At 29.1% G+C, this 21,276-nt stretch overlaps 3 protein-coding genes across 4 annotated transcripts in view; 2 read left to right on the top strand and 1 right to left on the bottom strand.

Moving 5' to 3' along the window:
- LOC113387615 (mannosyl-oligosaccharide glucosidase) overlaps positions 1-4,725 on the top strand; it is a 36,313-nt gene extending 31,588 nt beyond the window's left edge. The window contains exons 5-13 of one of the 2 annotated variants that reach the window (XM_026624967.1): positions 162-322; positions 427-608; positions 761-916; positions 985-1,133; positions 1,808-1,977; positions 2,370-2,484; positions 3,688-3,986; positions 4,059-4,374; positions 4,453-4,725. In XM_026624967.1, coding sequence (XP_026480752.1) covers positions 162-322; positions 427-608; positions 761-916; positions 985-1,133; positions 1,808-1,977; positions 2,370-2,484; positions 3,688-3,986; positions 4,059-4,374; positions 4,453-4,646 — 1,742 coding nt within the window. In that variant the 3' untranslated portion in view covers positions 4,647-4,725. The remainder of the gene's footprint in view (positions 1-161; positions 323-426; positions 609-760; positions 917-984; positions 1,134-1,807; positions 1,978-2,369; positions 2,485-3,687; positions 3,987-4,058; positions 4,375-4,452) is intronic. The other variant, XM_026624966.1, reaches the window with a different exon arrangement.
- Positions 4,726-5,795: 1,070 nt separating this feature from the next.
- Positions 5,796-15,061, top strand: LOC113388573 (SCY1-like protein 2). The gene is given in 14 exon segments (XM_026625942.1): positions 5,796-6,029; positions 6,228-6,445; positions 6,447-6,540; positions 8,724-9,137; positions 9,182-9,269; positions 9,344-9,387; positions 9,390-9,511; positions 9,514-9,543; positions 10,520-10,731; positions 11,932-12,020; positions 12,023-12,211; positions 12,481-12,700; positions 12,765-12,995; positions 14,500-15,061. Coding segments are annotated over 14 exon segments (2,640 nt in total). The 5' UTR covers positions 5,796-5,902.
- A 1,811-nt stretch (positions 15,062-16,872) lies between these two features.
- Positions 16,873-21,251, bottom strand: LOC113387840. Its single transcript, XM_026625223.1, has 5 exons — positions 20,414-21,251; positions 18,994-19,071; positions 18,607-18,908; positions 18,363-18,481; positions 16,873-17,360 (listed from the first exon to the last, which is right to left on the bottom strand). Exons 1-5 carry the CDS (start codon positions 21,046-21,048, stop codon positions 17,145-17,147), a joined length of 1,350 nt encoding a protein of 449 aa, XP_026481008.1. The 5' UTR covers positions 21,049-21,251; the 3' UTR covers positions 16,873-17,144.
- Positions 21,252-21,276: the final 25 nt, after the last annotated feature.

The raw sequence follows: 21,276 nt of genomic DNA, 5'->3' as shown, positions 1-21,276 counted from the left end.
TATGTAAAGTAATTGTATTTTTGAGTCCTCTTAGAAGAAATCTGTGGGCTATATATTAAAAATAAATAAATATAAATTATTACTAACATAATAACAAATTTTATTTTTTAACACTTATTAGTCAGTTTTTCTTCAATGATTTAATTTTCTTTTACATTAAGGTACTATAATACACGAATCCTACCTGAGCACCATTACTCCTGGTTTGCATGTTCTGCGAGATACTCTGATGACCGGTTTACGTCTGGTTACTGACAGAAATAATAAACAAAAAAAATTCATTGCTCTGGCTGGTGAATTGCTGGAAGAACCTGAAGGAATGGTATGTTATAAACAATTATATAATTAAATTGTAATAGTCAATTAATATATAATAAGTTCTATCAATTATTGCTTAATTTTTACTCTTTCAATTATTATTTTAAGGTGGATCCAAATTTTATAGCAACTCAAATAACAGTTCGGACACCATTTGAGTTTGATGTTATGTTTGAGACTGATGAAGTAGAAAATAATTTAAAAGGTGCAGAATATACAAAAGCACTTGAGGAGCATAAAAAGAAATTTGAGGACAAGTTTGAAGGTTTATTTGGACTTAAAAAAAAAGGGTAAGCTTAAAATTATTTCTTAAAAAATAAATATATTAAGTAAATATAAATACAATTAAATTTTGAAAACAAGAACAAAAACTCAAATTAATGTTAAATAGTGTTTTAAGACTTAATTAAGTCTATAAATCTATTTTTTATATCTATTTTAGCTTCTCAGAGAAACAAATATCATTTGCACAAGCTAGCTTAGCAAACATGATAGGTTCTGTTGGATATTTTTATGGATCGTCCAAAGTTAAAAGCGAATATACTAAAGAACCTGTGCCTTATTGGAAAGCTCCTTTGTATACTGGAGTACCTTCTAGGTAATAAAAATACAAACATATATATATATATATATATATATATATATAACTTATTATATATTGTACAGGAGTTTCTTCCCTCGTGGCTTTCTATGGGACGAGGGTTTTCACAATCTTTTAATATCGACCTGGGATTTGGATATATCTCTTGATATCATGGAGCATTGGTTTGATTTAATGAATGTTGAAGGATGGATACCTCGAGAGCAGATTCTAGGTAAATTGTTAAAGACATAATATATAAATCAATAGCCATACATTTTTTTCTTTGTTAAAATTCATATTTAAATCTCAATTGAGATTTAAGAAATAATTTATTAAAGACTATAGTCTATATCTATATCTTCATAAAGATATACAATACATGTTATGCAAAAACATATTAAAATCCCAATTGAGATTATACTTCAATAATCTCAATTAATTGAATTGAATCTCAATAATTTATTACAGACTAAATATATATAATAAATCTATTTGTTCTTTTTCTGTAAAATTATATTAAAATCTCAATTAAGACTACTCTTTATTAAATAATTTATTAAAGAGTAATGGTATATAATATTAACTAATTTGTTTTTTATTTAAATTAAATTAAAATAGTATTTAAATTAAGAACTAAAAAATTAGATTATTCTTCAATGAATAATTTATTAACTAAAAATAAACATAATATAGCTATATGTTTTTGTTATTAAAATAATATTTAAAAATCACATTAGATTATTATTTAATAAATAATTAATTTATTAAAGTCTAAAGATATATAATATAGCTACATATTTAGATTTCACTTGAAATTATATTCAATTAATTATTAATTAATTATTTATGATAAGGTTGATTCAAATTCCAAATAAGATTTTTTCAATAAATTTGTTTTTTTTCTAGGATCTGAAGCCCTAAGCAAAGTCCCTGATGAATTTGTAACACAACGTAACACAAATGCAAATCCACCAACATTCTTTTTAACTTTAAAATCTATTTTGGAAAATTATTCAGAAAAATTAATGGAGGATTCAAGATTGCAACGATTGGAGAGATTGTATCCACGATTACAGGTTTTGAATGTTTTTATATTATTATTATTATTGAAAAAGATAATTTAAAATAGTTAGCAAGGCTTGATTTTTTACTAATGTTTTTATTCTGTGATCTGTTTATACAAAATTATGAGTTAAAAATATGCATAGAAAAGAAAACACTGTTATTATATATTAGTGAAAACACTGTTATTATATCTGATATTACTACCATCAGATAATTTACTATTAGTACAAGATAAAATAGTAGCCCAAAATAGTGTTTATATATGTGGGCATCAAATATATTAATATGTAAAATATAATAAATAAATTATAATGAAAAGAAAATCAATATAATAAATGAGATCTGTGGGTAAAATGGGTTTAGATATATAAAACAGAAATATTTATCAATTTCTCAATTACAGGCTTGGTTCAATTGGTTTAACACAACGCAAAAAGGTGAAATGAGTGGCTCTTATCGCTGGAGAGGTCGAGACTCAAACACAAGGAAAGAACTTAACCCGAAGACTCTCACTTCAGGTTAAAAAATACAAATAGATTTTTTGCATATATATTTGTCGACAATCTACTACATTTTAAGTCAATTTATACTATTTTCAGATGATTTATAACATTTTCAGGCAATTTACAACATTTTCAGACAATGTACAAAATTTAACGACATCTTTACTAAATTTTTAGATAAACTACAACATTTATAGATAGCTTCACCAAATTTTTAAACAATTTACAGCAATTTCAGTTGATTTATGACATTTTCAGATAATTTTCATCTTTTTTAGACAATCTACAACATTTTTAGATAATCGACAACATTTTCAAAATACTAACAACGTTTATAGGCAATCTACAACATATATCAATATTTTATAATATTTGCAGATAATGTACAAACATTTGATGAAATGTTTACCAAATTTTTAGACAATCTACAACATTTTTAGATAATTTACAACATTTTCAGTAAAAATACAACATTTTCAGATACTCTACAACATTTTCAGACGATTTGGAACATTTTCAAACAATCTGCGAGATTTTTAGACAATTTACAACATTTTCAGACAATCTACAACATTTTTAGATGATTTACAACATTTTCAGTAAAAATACAACATTTTCAGACAATCTGGAACATTTTCAGATAATTGGCAAGATTTTTAGACAATTTACAACATTTTCAGACAATCTACAACATTTTCAGACAATTAACAATATTTATAGACAATTTACAATATTTATAGATTGTTTACAACATGTTGTTGCAAGATTTTTAGACAATTTGCAAGATTTTTAGACAATCTACAACATTTTCAGACAATCTACAACATTTTCAGAAAATTTACAATATTTATAGACAATTTACAATATTTATAGATTGTTTACATGTTGTTGCAAGATTTTTAGACAATTTGCAAGATTTTTAGACAATTTGCAACATTTTCAGACAATCTACAACATTTTCAGACAATTTACAACATTTCAGACAATCTACAACATTTTCAGACAATCTACAATATTTTCAGACAATTTACAACATTTTCAGACAATCTACAACATTTTCAGACAATTTGCAACATTTTCAGACAATCTACAACATTTTCAGACAATTTACAACATTATAGATTGCTTACAACATTTATGGAAACTCCACAACATTTTTAGACAATTTACAACATTTGTAACCAATTATTATAAATATTTCATTTATTATTATTTCAGGTCTTGATGACTACCCAAGGGCTTCTCACCCCGATGACACCGAAAGGCACTTAGATCTCCGTTGCTGGCTTGCCTTAGCCTCATCAGTCCTCTGCGACTTAACACAACTGCTTGGTTTAAATGCTGAAAAGTATCAGCAAACATACGAAATGCTTTCAGATCAAAACGATATGGACAAACTGCACTGGTCACAAAGCAGCGAAAGATATTCTGATTACGGTTTGCATTCTGATAATGTGGAATTGAGGAGGGATAAAGTCACTACAAATAGTCAAGGGCAGATCGTGCAAAGCGAAAAGGTAAAGGAAATGTGGAAATTTGAAAATATCAAATGGTTGTTTTTGAATAACTTTAATATGTCTTTTATCAAGGTGCGTGTGACTCTGAAGCAGCCTACTCATCGTTTTGTGGACTCAGCATTTGGCTACAACAGTTTGTTTCCATTGATTTTACAAATTTTGCCATCGAATTCTCCAAGGTTGAAAAAAGTTATAGAGGATGTGTATAATCCACAATTGTTGTGGTCGCCTCATGGTGTTAGAAGCTTGTCGAAAAGTTCTCCTTTGTATAAGGCTAGGAATACTGAACACGATCCACCTTATTGGAGAGGCCAGATTTGGCTGAATATTAATTATTTGCTTGTGAAAAGTTTGTATCATTATGGATATGCTGATAGCAATACAGGAGGTAAAGCAAAAAACCAATTTTTCATATAAAGTGTTTATATTTTTGTGTATTATATATGTGATTGTGTTTTTTTTTTAGGTGAAACAAAACAATTAGCTCAGAAAGTATACAAAGAGCTTCGAGAAAATTTAATTCAAACCGTCTACAAAGAATATGAGAGAACTGGTTACATTTGGGAGCAATACGATGATAATACTGGACAAGGTAAAGGCTGTAAGCCTTTTAATGGCTGGACAGCCTTGATTACACTCATTATGGCCGAGAAATATTAGATTTTTGTGATTTCTTTATTAAAGAGTAAGTATGCAATATGTTTGAATGATATATTTAGAAATAGTTGCAGAATGTGTATATATCAGATGAATTATTAGAACTTGAAGTTTATAATCAAATTTAATTAAAACTTAATATATTAATGAAACTCTTCAATAAATGACCAAGAATTAAGTAGTTGTAATAACATAATAAATTTAATAGCATATTTACTTTAAAAGAATACTTAAAAACTAAGTATTCTTTAAGAATTATTTATTTAGTAAAATTTCTATAAACTAATGAGGTTTCTGCATGTTTTTTGTTAAATAAACTTGGAATAAATAAATACATTTTTGTAAAATTTAAAAATTAATTTTAATGCTAGTCTTTGAATATTTTTTATAATTTTGTAATAAAAACTACATTTGTCATAGTTTTGATTATAATTACTTGCTACTTGCTCTCAATTTTTAATGTATTTTAAATTTATTTAAATTATTAATTCTTATTAATGTTAATTTAATTCTATTAAAAATAATTTTATTCTATAAATTTTTATGAGACTGCTTAAAATGTTTAAATACTAGATCAATAAAATATACTGCTGATATTAGTTTTAAGCAAAATTTATCGCACAAATAGAATGTATCTTCAGAAAATTCTAAACTTTCTAATAAGTAATATTAAATTTAAATATTTAGAGTAACATAATAGAAATTCAAATACTTAGAATAACATAACTAAACATTAATCAAGTCTAATTATATTTATAATCAATAGAAGGTAATTGAGTACAAATGTAAAAGAGTAATATGAAATATAATTGATACAAATGTGTATAATAGTTTAATTAATTATTTTTAAAGATGAAATAAAGCTTATAATTAAATATTTTTCATTAGAATTATTAGTTCTTGTTTTAAATTTGAATTTACCGGTCACGCTCTTTATCATGAAGTTAGCACTTTGAGTTTCACTACCACCAAAACACTTTTAATGTTGGCAATAATTTGACAATTATGACTTTGTGCAAATTTTGAGTAAATATTAACACAAGTTTTTTCGATATTTTTTTACTGTTCAAACATTTTTTAATTGTTTATACCAAATATATTTAACAAAATCAATACACATTTTATTAATTTTTAAATACCTTTTCAATTACAAAGTGCGTTTGTAGGGTTACTCACAAACTCTAGTGCAGCTGTCAAAAATATGAGTAGTCTTCAGTAAAACTGAATCGGAAGTTGTATTTTGGTTAAAGGACCTTATAATGGATGTTATAAATAAACTATATTCGTCTGTTAGTAGTACAGTTTCGCAATTGTCAGGAGTTTTGCCCGGAAATCCGGTCACCAGGGAATTTGAGGCTACTGAACATATAGCCAGTGCAGGACCTGGTAATAATTGAAATATAATTAGAATAGATTTTGTTTATTCATATTATTTATACTTCTTAAGCCAAATTTGGTGAAAGTGGTATAATGGATTTTAATGAAAGTATCAATGCCAAATTTAGAAAGTACAATAACACTTTTACAAGTGTTGCATACAACTATTAAAATGTTTATTTTTCTCAATGTTTCATTTTCCTCTAGGTTTACTATGGAAAATATACCGCGGTTACAAAAAATCAACAAAACAATCATGCTCCATATTCGTCTTGGAAAAAAAGCAACTAGACAACTTATCAAGAGATGAAAAAGAATATATTTTAGATACTATGAAGCGAGGAATAACTCAACTTACTAAAATCCGGCATCCAAATGTTTTAACAGTGCAGCATCCTTTGGAAGAAAGCAGAGAAAGTCTGGCTTTTTGCAACAGAACCTGTGTTTTCAAGTCTGAGTAATTTATTAGACAAAGGGGTTGGAGGGAATAGTAATAATATGCCACAGCCAGTACCAAAAGGTAATATATATAAATATATACTAGATGACCCAAGACTACAATTTTTTAATATCTTATATTAATATTTACTGTTTACCTAAAAATAATTATTGTTTTTTAAATTACCCTTCACACCAAATGCATATACATCAATATAAGTGATGTTAAATAAAGAACTGCTATAAATAAAACGATGAGTCTCAATTCCCACACTAAATTGCAAATTGAAGTCTTAATTAATAAAAATTAATATATTGTGTCCGCGATAAAAGTACAAAATTGGATTTGTATCTTGGATTTTTTCACCCAAAATAATTCTTCAATAACGTTTGCCTATAATTTTTATAATCCTGTATCATATTTGAACTGGTTTTTGGTAATTATAATATCTACATTATATTTTTCTTAGTTATAATTTAATATACATTATTACCTGCTCCTGGGGTCCTCAGCGACTGCATGCCAATTTTTTTCTAGCGTTTTTTCTTCCTATAATTTTACCTTTTTTTTTTAACAAACTCTAGTGTTTTTTTAATAGTTTATTATTAAAATTATTATTATTAATTAATATTTGGCTTTTGAAACATTTTACTTATTCATTTTGGGCATTTTATGCGATTTATTCTATTGAGCAAATCATAGAGAAAAAAAATTCTAGCCTTTCATTATTAAACAAAACCATAACATAACACTTCTTGTTGGATTATATTAATTTAATTTTTTATTATTTAGAAAGTCCAAAATTGCATCTTAAACTTCTTCTAATTGATATCGTAAGGACCAAGTTGTATGTATTCATCTTTACTTTCAGAACCAACCCTAATTATTACTTAATTTTATATTTTAGGTGAATTAATTTGTCAAATCCTGTACATATGTGTATCATTCAATCTCTCATACATATGCTGTGTCTTATATTATTTTAATTTCTGGCACATCTCAGCTGCTTTTTGGCAATAATAATGTAGACATTTAATTTTTCTTATTCATAATCACGAATTTATTATACATATTCTAATATTGTCTAGGCTCATAAGTAAATTGAAATTTTTGGCATGACAGTTTTTATTTGTTTTCAATGCCAAACAATGTTTCAAATGTTTTCAATGTCAAATAATGACATGTCATTTTTTTGCAGTTTTTTTATTTATTTATGCAATATCACTATATTTTTATAATCACATACTTCTTAGAAAATTCCCTTAACAAACTTCAGAAAGATTTATCAAAATACGAATAATCGTTTAGGAGGAGTATATTTACATACATAATTACAGAAGAATTATATATATATATATATATATATATATATATATATATATATATCTTCTATATATATAAAAATAAGTCGGGTTTTCCTTCCTGACGATATAACTCCAGAACGCACGAACCGATTTCGACAATTTTGCATTCGTTGGAAAGGTCTCGGGCTCCGCAAGGTTTATAGCTAAGAAAATTAGTTGTGCATGGCATCGTGCCTTAATGTAAGCTGCTGGAACTTCACGCACCGTAATTAAAAATTCGAGTAATGACATTAGTGAGAATTATCAGAATTATGCTTGGTTAAGTCAACGAGCAATTCTTGTCGCAAAGAATATTGCTGTACAGTGTACACGCACTGAATTTCACCATTCAATCAAAAATTGCTGGCGATTTGGTGACATACCAATGATTCCGACTGGCCTTTCGTTTGACTTCAAACGATTGCAATTTCCACTTCGCGTTGCATTCGCAATAACAAGTCGCAAGGCCAATCGCTTAGTCTTGACGGGATAAATTTCAAATAGATTATTTAGAAAATCATTGTTTTTCACATGGGCAGTTATACGTTGCCTGTTTAAGAGTTGGAAAACCATCCGCTTTGTTTGTGTTAACGTCAGACCAAAAAACAAAAAATGTGGTTTACCAAAGAGCACTTCAATGAAACGGATAATTTGCGAATTCATTTACATTTACTTAGAGAAGTTCAACTTAAAAAACACTTCATTTTTGTAATCGAAATAAATTCATTACTGTTGTGTAATAAAATCAAATTTTTCCTTTTCAAATATAAAACAAACAAAAAATTTCTTCATCTTTCTCACGAAACCATCTGGTGGCGAAACGGAGTTCGTCGGGTTTGCTAGTATATATATATATATATATATATATATATATATATAAATGCATCGAAATTTACAAATTATTATTGTTGTCTTTTCTAGGTATAGCAAGTTACAAGCTCTACGACGTAGAAATCAAATACGGCTTACAACAAATCTCAGAAGGTCTCATTTTCTTACACAATGACATGAAAATGCTGCACCGGAACGTCCAGCCTGAATGCATCATTGTAAACCACATGGGCGCTTGGAAACTATTCGGCTTTGAATACTCAATAATAGGCCAACAAACATCTAATGAAAACACAATACAATTTCCATTCAGAGAATACAATACTTATGTAAACAAACTCAACGAACCCTGTTTGAAATTCTTGGCTCCTGAATGCCATTTAATCAAGTCTGTTAGTCAATCCAGTGATGTGTATTCTCTGGGTGTTTTGTGTTATGAGTTGTCCAGGAAGAGTAAATCCGATAGCGGGGACTTTGAATACAAAGATTTTAATAAAATCAAAAGTTTGATGATTATATAAAAAAATTTGCAATGAGTTTGAAACGAGGTGTGCCCAGTTGGATTGTCTTGGTGGATGAATCGTTGAGGGATTATGTTAAGCTGATGTTGCATCATACACCGGAGATGAGACCGGAGTTAACGATTTTTAAAGGTAATGAAGCAACAAATATAATACTTTGTTTTTATATTATGTTATCAATTTTTATAGTATTTTATTTTAGATTCCATACTTTGATGACATTGGTGTGAAAACATGAGTTATCTGGATTCCTTATTCCAATGGGACAATTTACAAAAATCAAAATTCTACAAAGGGTTACCTCAAATTTTGCAAAAGTTGCCTCCAAGAATTTGCATTTACCGAGTGTTTACCATCGCTTGTTAAAGAGTTTGTTAAATCCACATATGGTAATATAAATATTAACTAAAATGGATTATTAGATTCTTGAAAAGTTCAGAAATATAAATTCAAAATTAGTAGGACGCATGTCATCGTGCCTTAAGGCAAATTGCTGGAACTTCCCGTATAAAATTTTTTTTTTTAAAAGGATTATTTGACTTTTTTTTGAAAAAAAAAGACTTTTTGAAGCAAAATTTATTTTGAAATATTTTGGAAATTCAGAACTTTTTTTCAAAGCAATCGTAATGCTTTAACTGCATAGCTCCGCGTCGCCGTCTAACGGATAAATATTGGTACGGAACCGATAGGAATATAAACAAAATTTATACTTATTGTTAAAATCTCTATAAAATATCTGATAATTTGATGTGCATATGTCTAATGATCATTTTTGACTGCCAAATGGCATTTTTTTTACTTTTTTTACTAGATCTTCGAAACCGCTAGACCTGCCTTCATAAAATTTGATCGGTTCTTCACCTTGTCAATACAAGTGAAATATTTATTGATTTATTCAAATCGGACGCTCCGTTCTCTGAAAAACTGGTTTACTGTTTTTGGCACTTTTTGCCCCATATCTTTGGAACGGCTAGACGTTAATCAGCACGTTTCCTTATCAATACGAATCGAATGTTTTTTGAATTATTCAAATCGCTTCATCCGTGTTCCCGAAATCGTCGACGAAAATTCGTATCCGAACACACACACATACACGCACACATACACACACACACATACATCCATTTTTTCTAAGGTATGCCAAAATGTTAAAAAGGTTTTGAAACGTAAAAATATATAAAAATTTTCATTTTCGATTTTTTTTTTCCGATTACTATAACTTGCCCTACGGGACTTAATAAAAATTATGTAGTCTTAAAAAATAACAGCAATCAGTTGAGAATTTAGATTTTGAACGCAGTTTCTTCTATAATAATAATATTACTTTACAGAATCTGTTTTAACAGTTATAATTATTTTTATTAGGTGCCTTTTGTGTTGCCAAATATTTTATTAATTGCCGAAATATGTTGTACCCGTGAAGAATTTTCAAAATATATCTTGGTACATTTGAAGCCGGTTATGAAACTGCAGGAGCCTATACAGATTTTGCTGATATTCATGCAGAAAATGGAATTGTTGCTGAAACTGACATCACCGGAAGATGTTAAGAGCGATGTTCTGCCAATGCTGTACAGGTGAGTAAAAAGTGAAATATATATCTTCTTATATATAAAAATGGAACTCTCGATCAAATGATCCTCTAAAACTCGAAAACGGCTAAACCGATTTGGCTAGTCTTAGTCTTGAAAAATTCGTGCTAATCGGTAGGTTGTCGGAAAGGTGAGATATTATTTTGAAATCGCATAGAAACTTTACATTTTTAATCTGAAAATTTTTGTAGAATCGTAATTTAAATAAAACGATGGGCGGTGGCTAATACGTGAAATGTCAAACGTTTTGACCAGTAAAGTTAAGCATTGTTTAACAACAATATTTGAAAGTAGAGGGAAAAATGTATAACCAGCTATAACCTTGATTCTTATGACTTTACTATCGGGAGATAAACGGTAATCTTTGAAAATCCATAATAAAAGTATTTTCTTCCCTTGGTAGTTTTTTAGCATTAGTTAAAAATGTAATTATTTTGTAAAATACCTTTAAAATTAAAATAAGACAGGTCTAGATAACAAATTTTTGAAAGACAGTAAAAAAGCACATTTCTACAATGATGAAGTAGCTGACAGTTTTACTGAACGTAGTCAGATAATTGTTCAGTTGAAATGTGTTATTTGTTGTGATATAATTGTTATTGCTCAAAGTCAAATTGGACCTTTGTGCCTCGCCCTGCTCCACATGTATACTGTTTATTAAATTTACTTTAATTTATCAAATGTTGCTTGAAACTTTTCAAAAAGCAGGTCAAAGAAGAAATAATAATATATAATATAATAAATACTTAATCCATTTTCTAACTCTTCTCGTAGAAATTTGCGAATTTTGTATAAGCTCAGTAGTATTATTTACAATTATACACAAAATTCAGAATCCAAAAAGAATCTGAAAAACTTGAAACGTAATTAATAAGTCGAAAGACCAATAAAGACTTGGATGGATTATACTATGTTTTCTAAAGAAAGTGTATAAATCTTCCAGTTTGATTGTATTGACAAAATATAGACAAATTAATAAGGTTTATTGTTTTTATAATACTTCATTGTATATTGTATTCAAACAACACATCTTCATACACTTAGTATTACTATTTTTGATTCTCTAAAAATTGTTTAGAATATACCTTACTTAGCAAAACAACGTTTGCCGGGTCAGCTAGTATATATATATATATATATATATATATATATATATATATATATATATCAATTATTCTTTACCAGGGCTTTAGAACCAACATCAACTCAACAAATCCAAGAACTATGCCTCACCGTTCTCCCAACATTCTCAAATCTAATCGAGTACAGTGCAATGAAAACTCAGTTTTGCCAAGAATCAAAAAAATATGCTCAACAACCGATAAACTATCTCTACGAGTCAATTGCTTGCTGTGTTTAGGAAAATTATTGGGAGATCTTGATAAATGGCTCGTCCATGATGAGGTGTTGCAATATTTGCCAAGTTTGAACTCAAGGGAACCTGCAGTCGTCATGGGAATTTTAGGTAAAGATAGATAACAGATATATATATATATATATATATATATATATACATATATATATACATATATATCTGTTATCTATCTTTTTATCTATTTATCTATTTATATAATATAAATAGTTTATCTATTTATATAATATAAATAGTAAAGCAAAACATATATATATATATATATATATATATATATATATATATATAAAGCAAAACATATATATATATATATATATATATATATATATGTTTTGCTTTACTATTTATATTACATTTTTCAGGTATTTACAAATTGGCTCTGAACCACAACAAATTAGGCATTTCCAAAGAGTTATTAGCAAGTAAAATAATTCCATTCCTGGTGCCGTTGAGTATAGAAAATGGTTTATCGTTGAACCAGTTTGAAGCTGTTACCAGTTTGATCCAGGAGATGATTGCTAAAGTCACGAGTGAACAGAGGGAGAAACTGAAACAGATACACGGATTGAGAGACGAAACCAAGTAAGAGGAATAAATGATTAATTTTTATCAATTTGTAATTTTTAATTTTGTTTTTTTTTTTCAGAACATTTGATATGTCCGCTCTAACCCAGTCACCAAATGCATTAGTTCCAACAAGTTTAGAGCCAAAAACTAAAGAATCAGATAAAACTTTCTCAAATCTGGGACTTGATGATTATTTGACGTCAATGGAAAACTTAGGCAATGATAAAGCTGCAGTTAATAATAAAAATGATACAAGTTTACTCGATTGTTCTGGTAGAGATAAGAGTTTGTCTTTGCAAGATAAACAGAGGTAAGATAGATGATAATCAATTATTTATATTTAAGATCATTATTATTTTATTAATGCATGGAGTCTAATTTTGTAAATACATTAATTATAATTATTGAAGTGAAATTTCTAATGTGACAACATTGCAATAAATTTTTAACGCTCTTGAGGAGGGGAATAGGAACAGACAATCTCTTGACAATGTTGTAGATTGTCTAAAATATTGTAAATTGTTTGAAAATGTTGTGAATTGCCGGAAAATGTCGAATGTGTATGAAAATGTGGTAACTGGTCTAAAAATGTTGCATACTGTCTGAAAATATTGTCAGAAATTATTGTTGATTGTCTGAAAATGTTGTAACTGCTCTAAAAATGCTGAAAACTGGCTGAAAATTTAGTAAATTGTTTAAAAATATAGTAAGTTGTCTGAAAAATGTTATAATTAGTCTGAAAATTGCGTAGATGGTTTAAGAATTTTGTGAATTGTTTGAAAATGTTATAGATGGTTTGGAAATTTTGTAAATTGTCTGAAAATGTTGTAACTGGTCTGAAAATGTTGCAAATTGTTTGAAAATGTTGCAACTGGTCTGATATTGTTGTAATTTGTCTGAAAATGATGTGACTGGACTGAAAGTCTTACGAATTGTCTGAAAATGTTGTAAATTGTCTGAAAATATTGTAGATTGTCTGAAAATATTGTAGATGGTCTGAAAATGTTGTAAATTGTCTGAAAATGTTGTGAATTATCCGTAAATGTTGTAACTTATCTGAAAATGTTGTAACTTATCTGAAAATGTTGTAACTTGTCTGAAAATATGGTAAATTGTCTGAAAATGTTGTAACTTATCTGAAAATCTTGTAAGTTGTCTTAAAATGTTGTAACTTGTCTGAGAATATTGTAAATTGTCTGAAAATGTTGCCACTGGCTTGAATATGTTGTAACTGGTCTGAAAATGTTGTAAATTGTCTGAAAATATGGTAAATTGTCTGAAAATGTTGCAAATTGTCCGAAAATATTGTAAATTGTCTGAGAATGTTATAAATTGTCCGAAAGTATTGCAAATAGTCAAGATGTCTTATAATTTTGTCAAATGATTAAGAATGAATTATAATATAATATAATCTAAAATTCTGGTCTGAAAATGTTGTAAATTGTCTAAAAATATTGTAAATAATCTGAAAATGTTGTAACTTGTCTGAAAGTGTTGTAAATAGTCTGAAAATTTAGTAGATTGCCTGAAAATGTTGCAGATTTCCTAAAAAGTTGTAGAGTCCCTGAAAATGTTGTAGATGGTCTGAAAATGTTATCAATTGTCTGACATTGTAATAAGTAGTTTGAAAATGTTGTAACTGGTCTGAAAATGTTGCATATTATCTGAGAATGTTGTAAGTTGTCTGAAAAAAAAATAGATAAGATTTCTTGTAATTTTGCAAAAGGTTAAGAATGACTTGAAACGTCTAATTGTCTGCCCAAAACAAATTTCTTCTTTCGGAAGTTGAAAATATGCATCATTTATCATTTTAGAATTGTGTCACAACAAGAATTCGCCCAAAAAATGAGATCTCAACCAGCAATTCTCCAACCACAAAATCCAATCTCAAAACCAACAAACGAAGCAACAAATTTAATGGATTCGAACTTAAGCCAAATGTTCAACCAGCAAACAAAACTATCAACAACAACAACGACAGCAACACAACCAAATTACAACCAAAACTCCTGGAGCAGCAACATCAACCAAAACTTCACCATGAATGGTACCAATTTTCCAAACCAGAACATGGTCAGTAACCCTAATTTTAATCAACAACCAAATTTCATGGGTAACCAGAATTTCACAACCAATTTCCAAAAGCCTAATTATAATATATCGACGAGTACGATGAATCAGAGTTTTATGAATTCTAGTTTTACGAAAAATGGTTCTATGGCAGCTTTCGATAGTTTATTAACGTCTCCGACGAATTCTAATAATAAAATACCTATGAATAGTATGCAAACTAATTCTATTAACCAGAATTTTATTAAAAGTAATACCGAGACGAAAAGTTTGACAAAGGAGGATATTTTTGATTTACTTAGCTAATATTATTATAGATTCATATTTTATGATGCAATTGTTAATAAAAAAGATAATTTAATATATTAATTTATTAAGAATTGCGTGAACTATTGGAGTCTTTAAAAATTTGGTATGTATAGTAGTTCCTTACTTTTGTGATTTTTGACTGTCATTATTTCAATGTGTTGTTTTAAAACTATCTATAATGCTTAAGTACTTAAATGAAAGTTTATTTATTAGTTTATTATCATATATATAAAATTAATACAAAATATATCATGTCTTTGAATATATTTCACTCATTAATATAATTATAAATATTTATGTGAAAATAAGGAGTTTAAAAAGAATATTTTTCAAGAAATTCTATGAAAGTAATTATTATATTAATTTTAATAGACTTAATTTAGATTTTAACGAATTTTATTATAAATATTTTAGATGTTTACATATTTTATTATAATTTTTTAAAATTATCATGTTATCGATATTATTATAAACTGTTTTGAAATTGTACATTCCATGTTAAGCATTTTAAATGTAAATATATATATTTATATATATATATATATATATATATATATATATATAAATATATATTTAAATAAACATATTTAATCTTTTGAACAATTTCATATAATATAAAATCAATTTCTATTTATTTAATTATGTATATATGATAAAGTATATAATATAACTGTTATAAAATAGTAAAATATTTTTATATATTTACAAGTATATACAGTACAACCCCGTTATGACAATTTCTCAGTGAGCGATTGAAAAGCGTCTTAAACGGGATAGAGACAATTTTATTATCGTCTTGACGGGGTTCTATTGTACTTACAATTAGTCTAATGACAACTTTTTTACAGTTACAACGATATCAAATAGAACTATGTAAAATTTTATGTAAGTATTTTGTTATTAAAATGTAATATCAAACTTTAATTTAAGCAGTCTTGATAACTCAAATATCTTGAAAAACTTATTATTATTAATAGATGTATCAATTTTAGGTTGATGGATTTATAAAACACATGTAGTGCTCAGCATAGTCTATTGATGTTTTTATAGAAGTTTTAAGAAGACGAAAGGAACAGAAATTCAATTTGGTGGTTAATTGAAGTTGATTGGAGTTAAAAATACGATTAACGAAGGTATGAATATTAATATATTTAATTAAATTGTAACAAAATAAATATAAATGCAATCCATAACATTGAAATGAAAACAATGTGAAATTTACAAGGTATTCATAACTTCAAAGTTCTACAAATTATTAATATAATTTTGTTCCAACAGTTATAAATTTTTGTACACAGATTTATGGATGGTTTTATACACTTTTTAATAATCTATCCTAATATATAATAACAGAGACAAATTTGAACAAAATTATACTAAATATGAAAAAAGGTCAGCACTGAAATCAACAAAAGTTGTAACAAAATAAATATAAATGTAATCCAAAACATTAAAGCGAAAGAAATGTGAATTTGCGAAGTATTCATAATTTCAAAATTCAACAAATTATTTTAATATAATTTTGTTCCAACAGTTAAAAATTTTTGTACACAGATTTATGGATGGTTTTATACACTTTGTAATAATTTATCCTAATATATAATAACAGAGACGAATTTAAAAAAAAATATACTAAATATAAAAAAGGTGAGCAATGAAATCTGACTATAAAATAATTAACAATAAAAAGCAGACAATATATTTCTATAGTAGAACAATTGTTACAACTGACAAAAATTTTCATATTTTTATTTTGTTTATTTTTTTTATTCATATTTTATATTACTATAATAGGACAATCATGGTTACAATTGACGAAATTTTTCATATTAACTTTTCATTAACAGTCATTAACTTTTTTCTAGACTACTCTTACTTGCTCAAAGCTCGTATCTCAAATTTTACTCGCATATCGAAGCAACAAATCGCTCCTTTGGCAACTTGAATCTCAAAACATTTGTATAACAGGTACATGTAATTTGGGATACCACTGTACCTATTCATTTTTGCATTCATATCATCTATTTTACTCAGTTGCTGCCCAACTAATACATTTATCAATTATAATTATCTGTTATTACTATGTTCGACTAATAGTCAATTGGCTGCTAGGATGTTTGTTAAACTTGAACCAAATTCGAAACATCACAAAACTACCATAAAGCATTCCTATAGAAATATTTACAAACGATGCCACTCTGTAATAAGAATCTATATAATTGTTGTGTCCAAAAGTTGCAAAAACCAGGCACAAGGCGTAGATCGTGGTCAGGATCGTCCTGGATTTGTTCAGATCCTGAAAAGGAAAAAGAATAATGAATAAAGTTAAGGGACTGGATTTCCAACTTGTGTCCCAGGTTTTTCTAAAAGCCATATTTGTCCCGGATTGTCCCGAGTATTAATAGAACTAGTTGGTTTGGTATTTAGCCTTGAGGCAAGTTACATGAACTTCCCGATATGTGTCAATAATCGACTTAATCAAAAAAAAATGTGTAAATAATATACTTCATCAATCCTACTTTAAAAAAAAACGATAATAATTTTAGCAAACTTTGACGAATTTGTAAAATTTAACTACTTGTCGTAAGGCCGTAACATTACAGTAAGTTCTATAAGACCACGATGAATATCGCCAAAAAAAGTTCCATGAACATCGGCTTAAATTTTTTTCAACAGTTAATTACAAGAAAACGGCTCGGTAGATTTTCACCTAAAATTAATCAGTATCATTCCCAACTAATATCTTTCGAACAGTTTTTGATTTTTTAAAATCGGTTCGGTAGGATGAGCTTAAATGTAGACGAAAAGTTTAACACTTTTTTTCGAATTACAAAGAAACGGCTTGTCAGATCGTTGCACAAAACTGACAAACAACTCGTCGAGATACATCGAATGGCTTTTAAATTTTTGAAGTCGACCCAGCCGTTTTCGAGAAAACGTCGATTTACGGCAAAAAATCTGTTCACATACACACACACACACACGCACACACACACATACTTTTTCCAAATTTGGTCTCATTCGATTCAGAATGGCTTGAAACGTCGAGAAAACATAAAATTAGCAATTCGGATTTTTTGATGAAAACAAACTCCTTCGGGAAGTTAATTAACAAAATTATGGAAACAAACGAACAAGTATTATTTTTAAATTAAATAAGAAAAAAAAATGAATGGAATTAAATAGAAATAGAAGACTCCCCAGTTCCTGATTAGCATTACCAAAATTGCCGTCCTGGTTTTGACTTAAAAAAATATGGTCATCTTAATAAAGTAGATGTGATGTGATATCTATTTACCTGGATTTCCAAGTAGTCGTTTATGGCAGCTCGACTTAAACTGGTGGAGCAAGATATGCAGAAACTTGCTATTAAAGTTATGACCAGGATGGTCATGGTGTTGTAGACTTTTGTCACTTCTGAAAATATAATAAAGGCTAGTAGTCAAAGAAATACTGTCAATTCAGGCCAAAACAAGAATTGGATGGATCATCTCTAAGAATTTCTTCAGGTACTTATTTTTATTATCATTTATCTCATTTACCGTAAAGTGCCATCGATGCCAACATGCAAAACACAGACAAATAAACCAGCCTCATATTTGCAGACATTTTGGACAACTTCGAAATCAGTACATTGCCACTCATCCCGATTATGGAGGCTGCCAGATAAAAAGTGATGCAAAGGACTATCGGTAGTCCAGCCCTTAGCAGAATCGATGGCAGCAAAATCCAGAAAAATAAGGGCATCAGACGCTGGTACAGATATAATACCAGACTTGGGTAGAAGGATGGTTTCTTGAAGACTGTGAACTCTTCGCAGAACTTGGAGCAGCATTTTTGGTTCCTGGGGGTAAAAGGGGTAAAAAATTTTACAAGAAATCTGGACGAATAGTCAGGTCAGTTGATTTTTATTTTTTTTTTTATCATACCTTGGTCGATTTTGACGGCTGTTGAATTCCAATTGATTTTCTGAATAAATTGGCTGAGGTTCTGTGATGCTACCATTTCTGCAAAATTAAATATAGAAAGGTTTAAGTACTGATAGGCAGTGGCGTCGGAACCGTGTGGAATGTGTGGGCTTGAGCCCACCCATGAATTTTGATGGGGGGGGGGCTCAGCCCACCCATTAATTTCAAAAAATTATATGGGCTAATATCTCTAAAAAAAAACGAGCCCACTGGCTGTCTATCAAAAAAAAAAAAACGAGCCCACCCATCAAAAGTTTGGTTCCGACGCCACTGCTGATAAGTGTAGTTATTTTTTAACTTCCCGTAGGGTAGATATAGTAATGGGCCGAAAATCGAAAATGAAAATTTTTGCATTTCTCGACGTTTTGAAGGTTTCTGAACATTTTAGGGCATACCTCAGAAAAAATGAATGTGTGTGTGTGTGTGTGTGTGTGTGTGTATGGATACAAATTTCCAGTCACGTTTTTGGGCGCGCGGATCAACCGATTTGAATGGTTCAAAAACATTCGATCCCTATTGATAGGGAGATGTGCTGATTAGTTTTTGGCAAAGGCAGGTCCAGCCGTTACGGAGATACGGAGCAAAGGGTGCAGAAAATAGAAATCGAGTTTTTGAGAGAACGGAGTATCGGATTTGAATGATCTAAAAACATTCAATTTGTAATGATTGGGAGAAGAGGTGATTAGTTTTTGGCAAAGGCAGGTCTCGCCATTTTGAAGATACACAGCTAAATGTGCAAAAAATGGCAGTTTTTGAGTGAACTAAGCGTCCGATTTGAATGATCTAAAAAACTTTCTGCTTGTATTGACAAAACAATTGCTTTTGAGGATAAAAAATTATTACATCCTTTTTTATTTTCCATAAAATATTTTTGTAATTTTGGATTAAAAATTTAAAAAATGACCCAGGCTAAGCACAGTCTAAGCGCCACTCTGGTACAAATGTTTATCCAAGTGCTTTTAGACTGTTTATGTAAAGGAGCACTTTTCCAATTTTGTGAAAACTATTGAAAAATGTGAAAATACCGCCAAGCTAAGCACAGCATAAGTGAAAATGTCGCACAGAATTATTTGCAAATGCGTTTAGACTGTGACTGTGCGGGAGCACTTTTTTCAATTTCGTGTAAATTGGCAACTATTTTTTTTTTTGAAATTGAATTCGAAATGAAATGACGATTGTTAATGTTCCTGGAGATAAATTGATTTATGATTTACATTTGATTTGCTCAGATATATACAAGATAGCAAAGTAATGAAAGTTACAGCATTTGTAATAATATATTTGAAAACGTGTAAAATTCCTCGAATATTTCAGTGCGGTACGGGAAGTTCAAGCAATTTGCCTTGAGACACGATGCCATACACCCCTAGTTTTTTATTACCTTTGGCTGGTACTGGCAACTCCAGAAAACGTCGCCATCAGCCTACTCCTTGCAGTATTATCCACAATCTTCAACTTTTTATCCACAGGTTTTTTGGTACTATCAGCACTAGCTAAATTATTAGCAGTTTCTGCAATAAATTTGGCCCTATCGCCACTTTTATTACTGCCAACTTTTGTTGGAACTTCCTCGATTTTGGTCTTTCCGTACTCGTAAATCACTTGGTCACCAGTTTGATTTGTGGTAGTCTCATTTTCTATAACATAAACATCATCTGGTTCATTGAAAGGGTTGTTTGGGTGCTTGTCGGCTTCGTCGAAGGGATTGGTGCTTGTTTCGGGTTCTGGTTCGTCGAAAGGATTTGCTGGAACGTCTTGCTTGGCGTAACTGGTGTCCCCGTAGACTTGTTTCGAAGATTCACCAATTGTTTTGACGTACTTCGTTTGTTGCATTGTATTTGTAGCTCCATCGTGCTTTTTGGAACCACCTTGACTATCTCTACTTGTCTTCTCCTTGAACCGTTTTTCAATCTCCTCAACCTTATTATAAACATCCAAATCCTCATTATCATTATCCAAGATCTCGTACTTGCTCACCACCATCGCTTTATCGTATGTAGGATTTTTATAAAACATCAAAATAATACAATTGGTGCACAAAGCCAGAAGAACATACGTTACGACAGTCGCCAAGAAATCTGTTTCGATGAAAATAATCAGGAAAATCGATATCAGGATCGAGCCCAAGTAGAAGGTGCATTTTAGATAGATCTCGATGGAGTGGAAGCTGTCGTTGAAGTATTTTTGGAGGATGAAGAGCGATTGTTTGCGGAGGAGACAGGCACCAAAACCTGGATAAAGGAA

The sequence above is a fragment of the Ctenocephalides felis genome, unplaced genomic scaffold (assembly GCF_003426905.1).
Source record: "Ctenocephalides felis isolate EL2017-DRISC unplaced genomic scaffold, ASM342690v1 CF-g0.4_SCAFFOLD_03572, whole genome shotgun sequence".
Classification (NCBI taxonomy): Eukaryota; Metazoa; Arthropoda; class Insecta; order Siphonaptera; family Pulicidae; genus Ctenocephalides; species Ctenocephalides felis.
The sequence above is the reverse complement of the archived record's forward strand: the minus strand, read 5'-3'. Positions and strand labels throughout refer to the sequence as shown.

Coding starts and splice junctions, on each gene's coding strand:
- LOC113387840 (XM_026625223.1), bottom strand. CDS start 21,048: ATGTTTTATAAAAATCCTACATACGATAAAGCGATGGTGGTGAGCAAG. Junction 18,909..18,993: donor AGCCGTCAAAATCGACCAAG/GTATGATAAAAA, acceptor TTTTACCCCCAG/GAACCAAAAATGCTGCTCCA. Junction 18,482..18,606: donor GGCATCGATGGCACTTTACG/GTAAATGAGATA, acceptor TTATATTTTCAG/AAGTGACAAAAGTCTACAAC.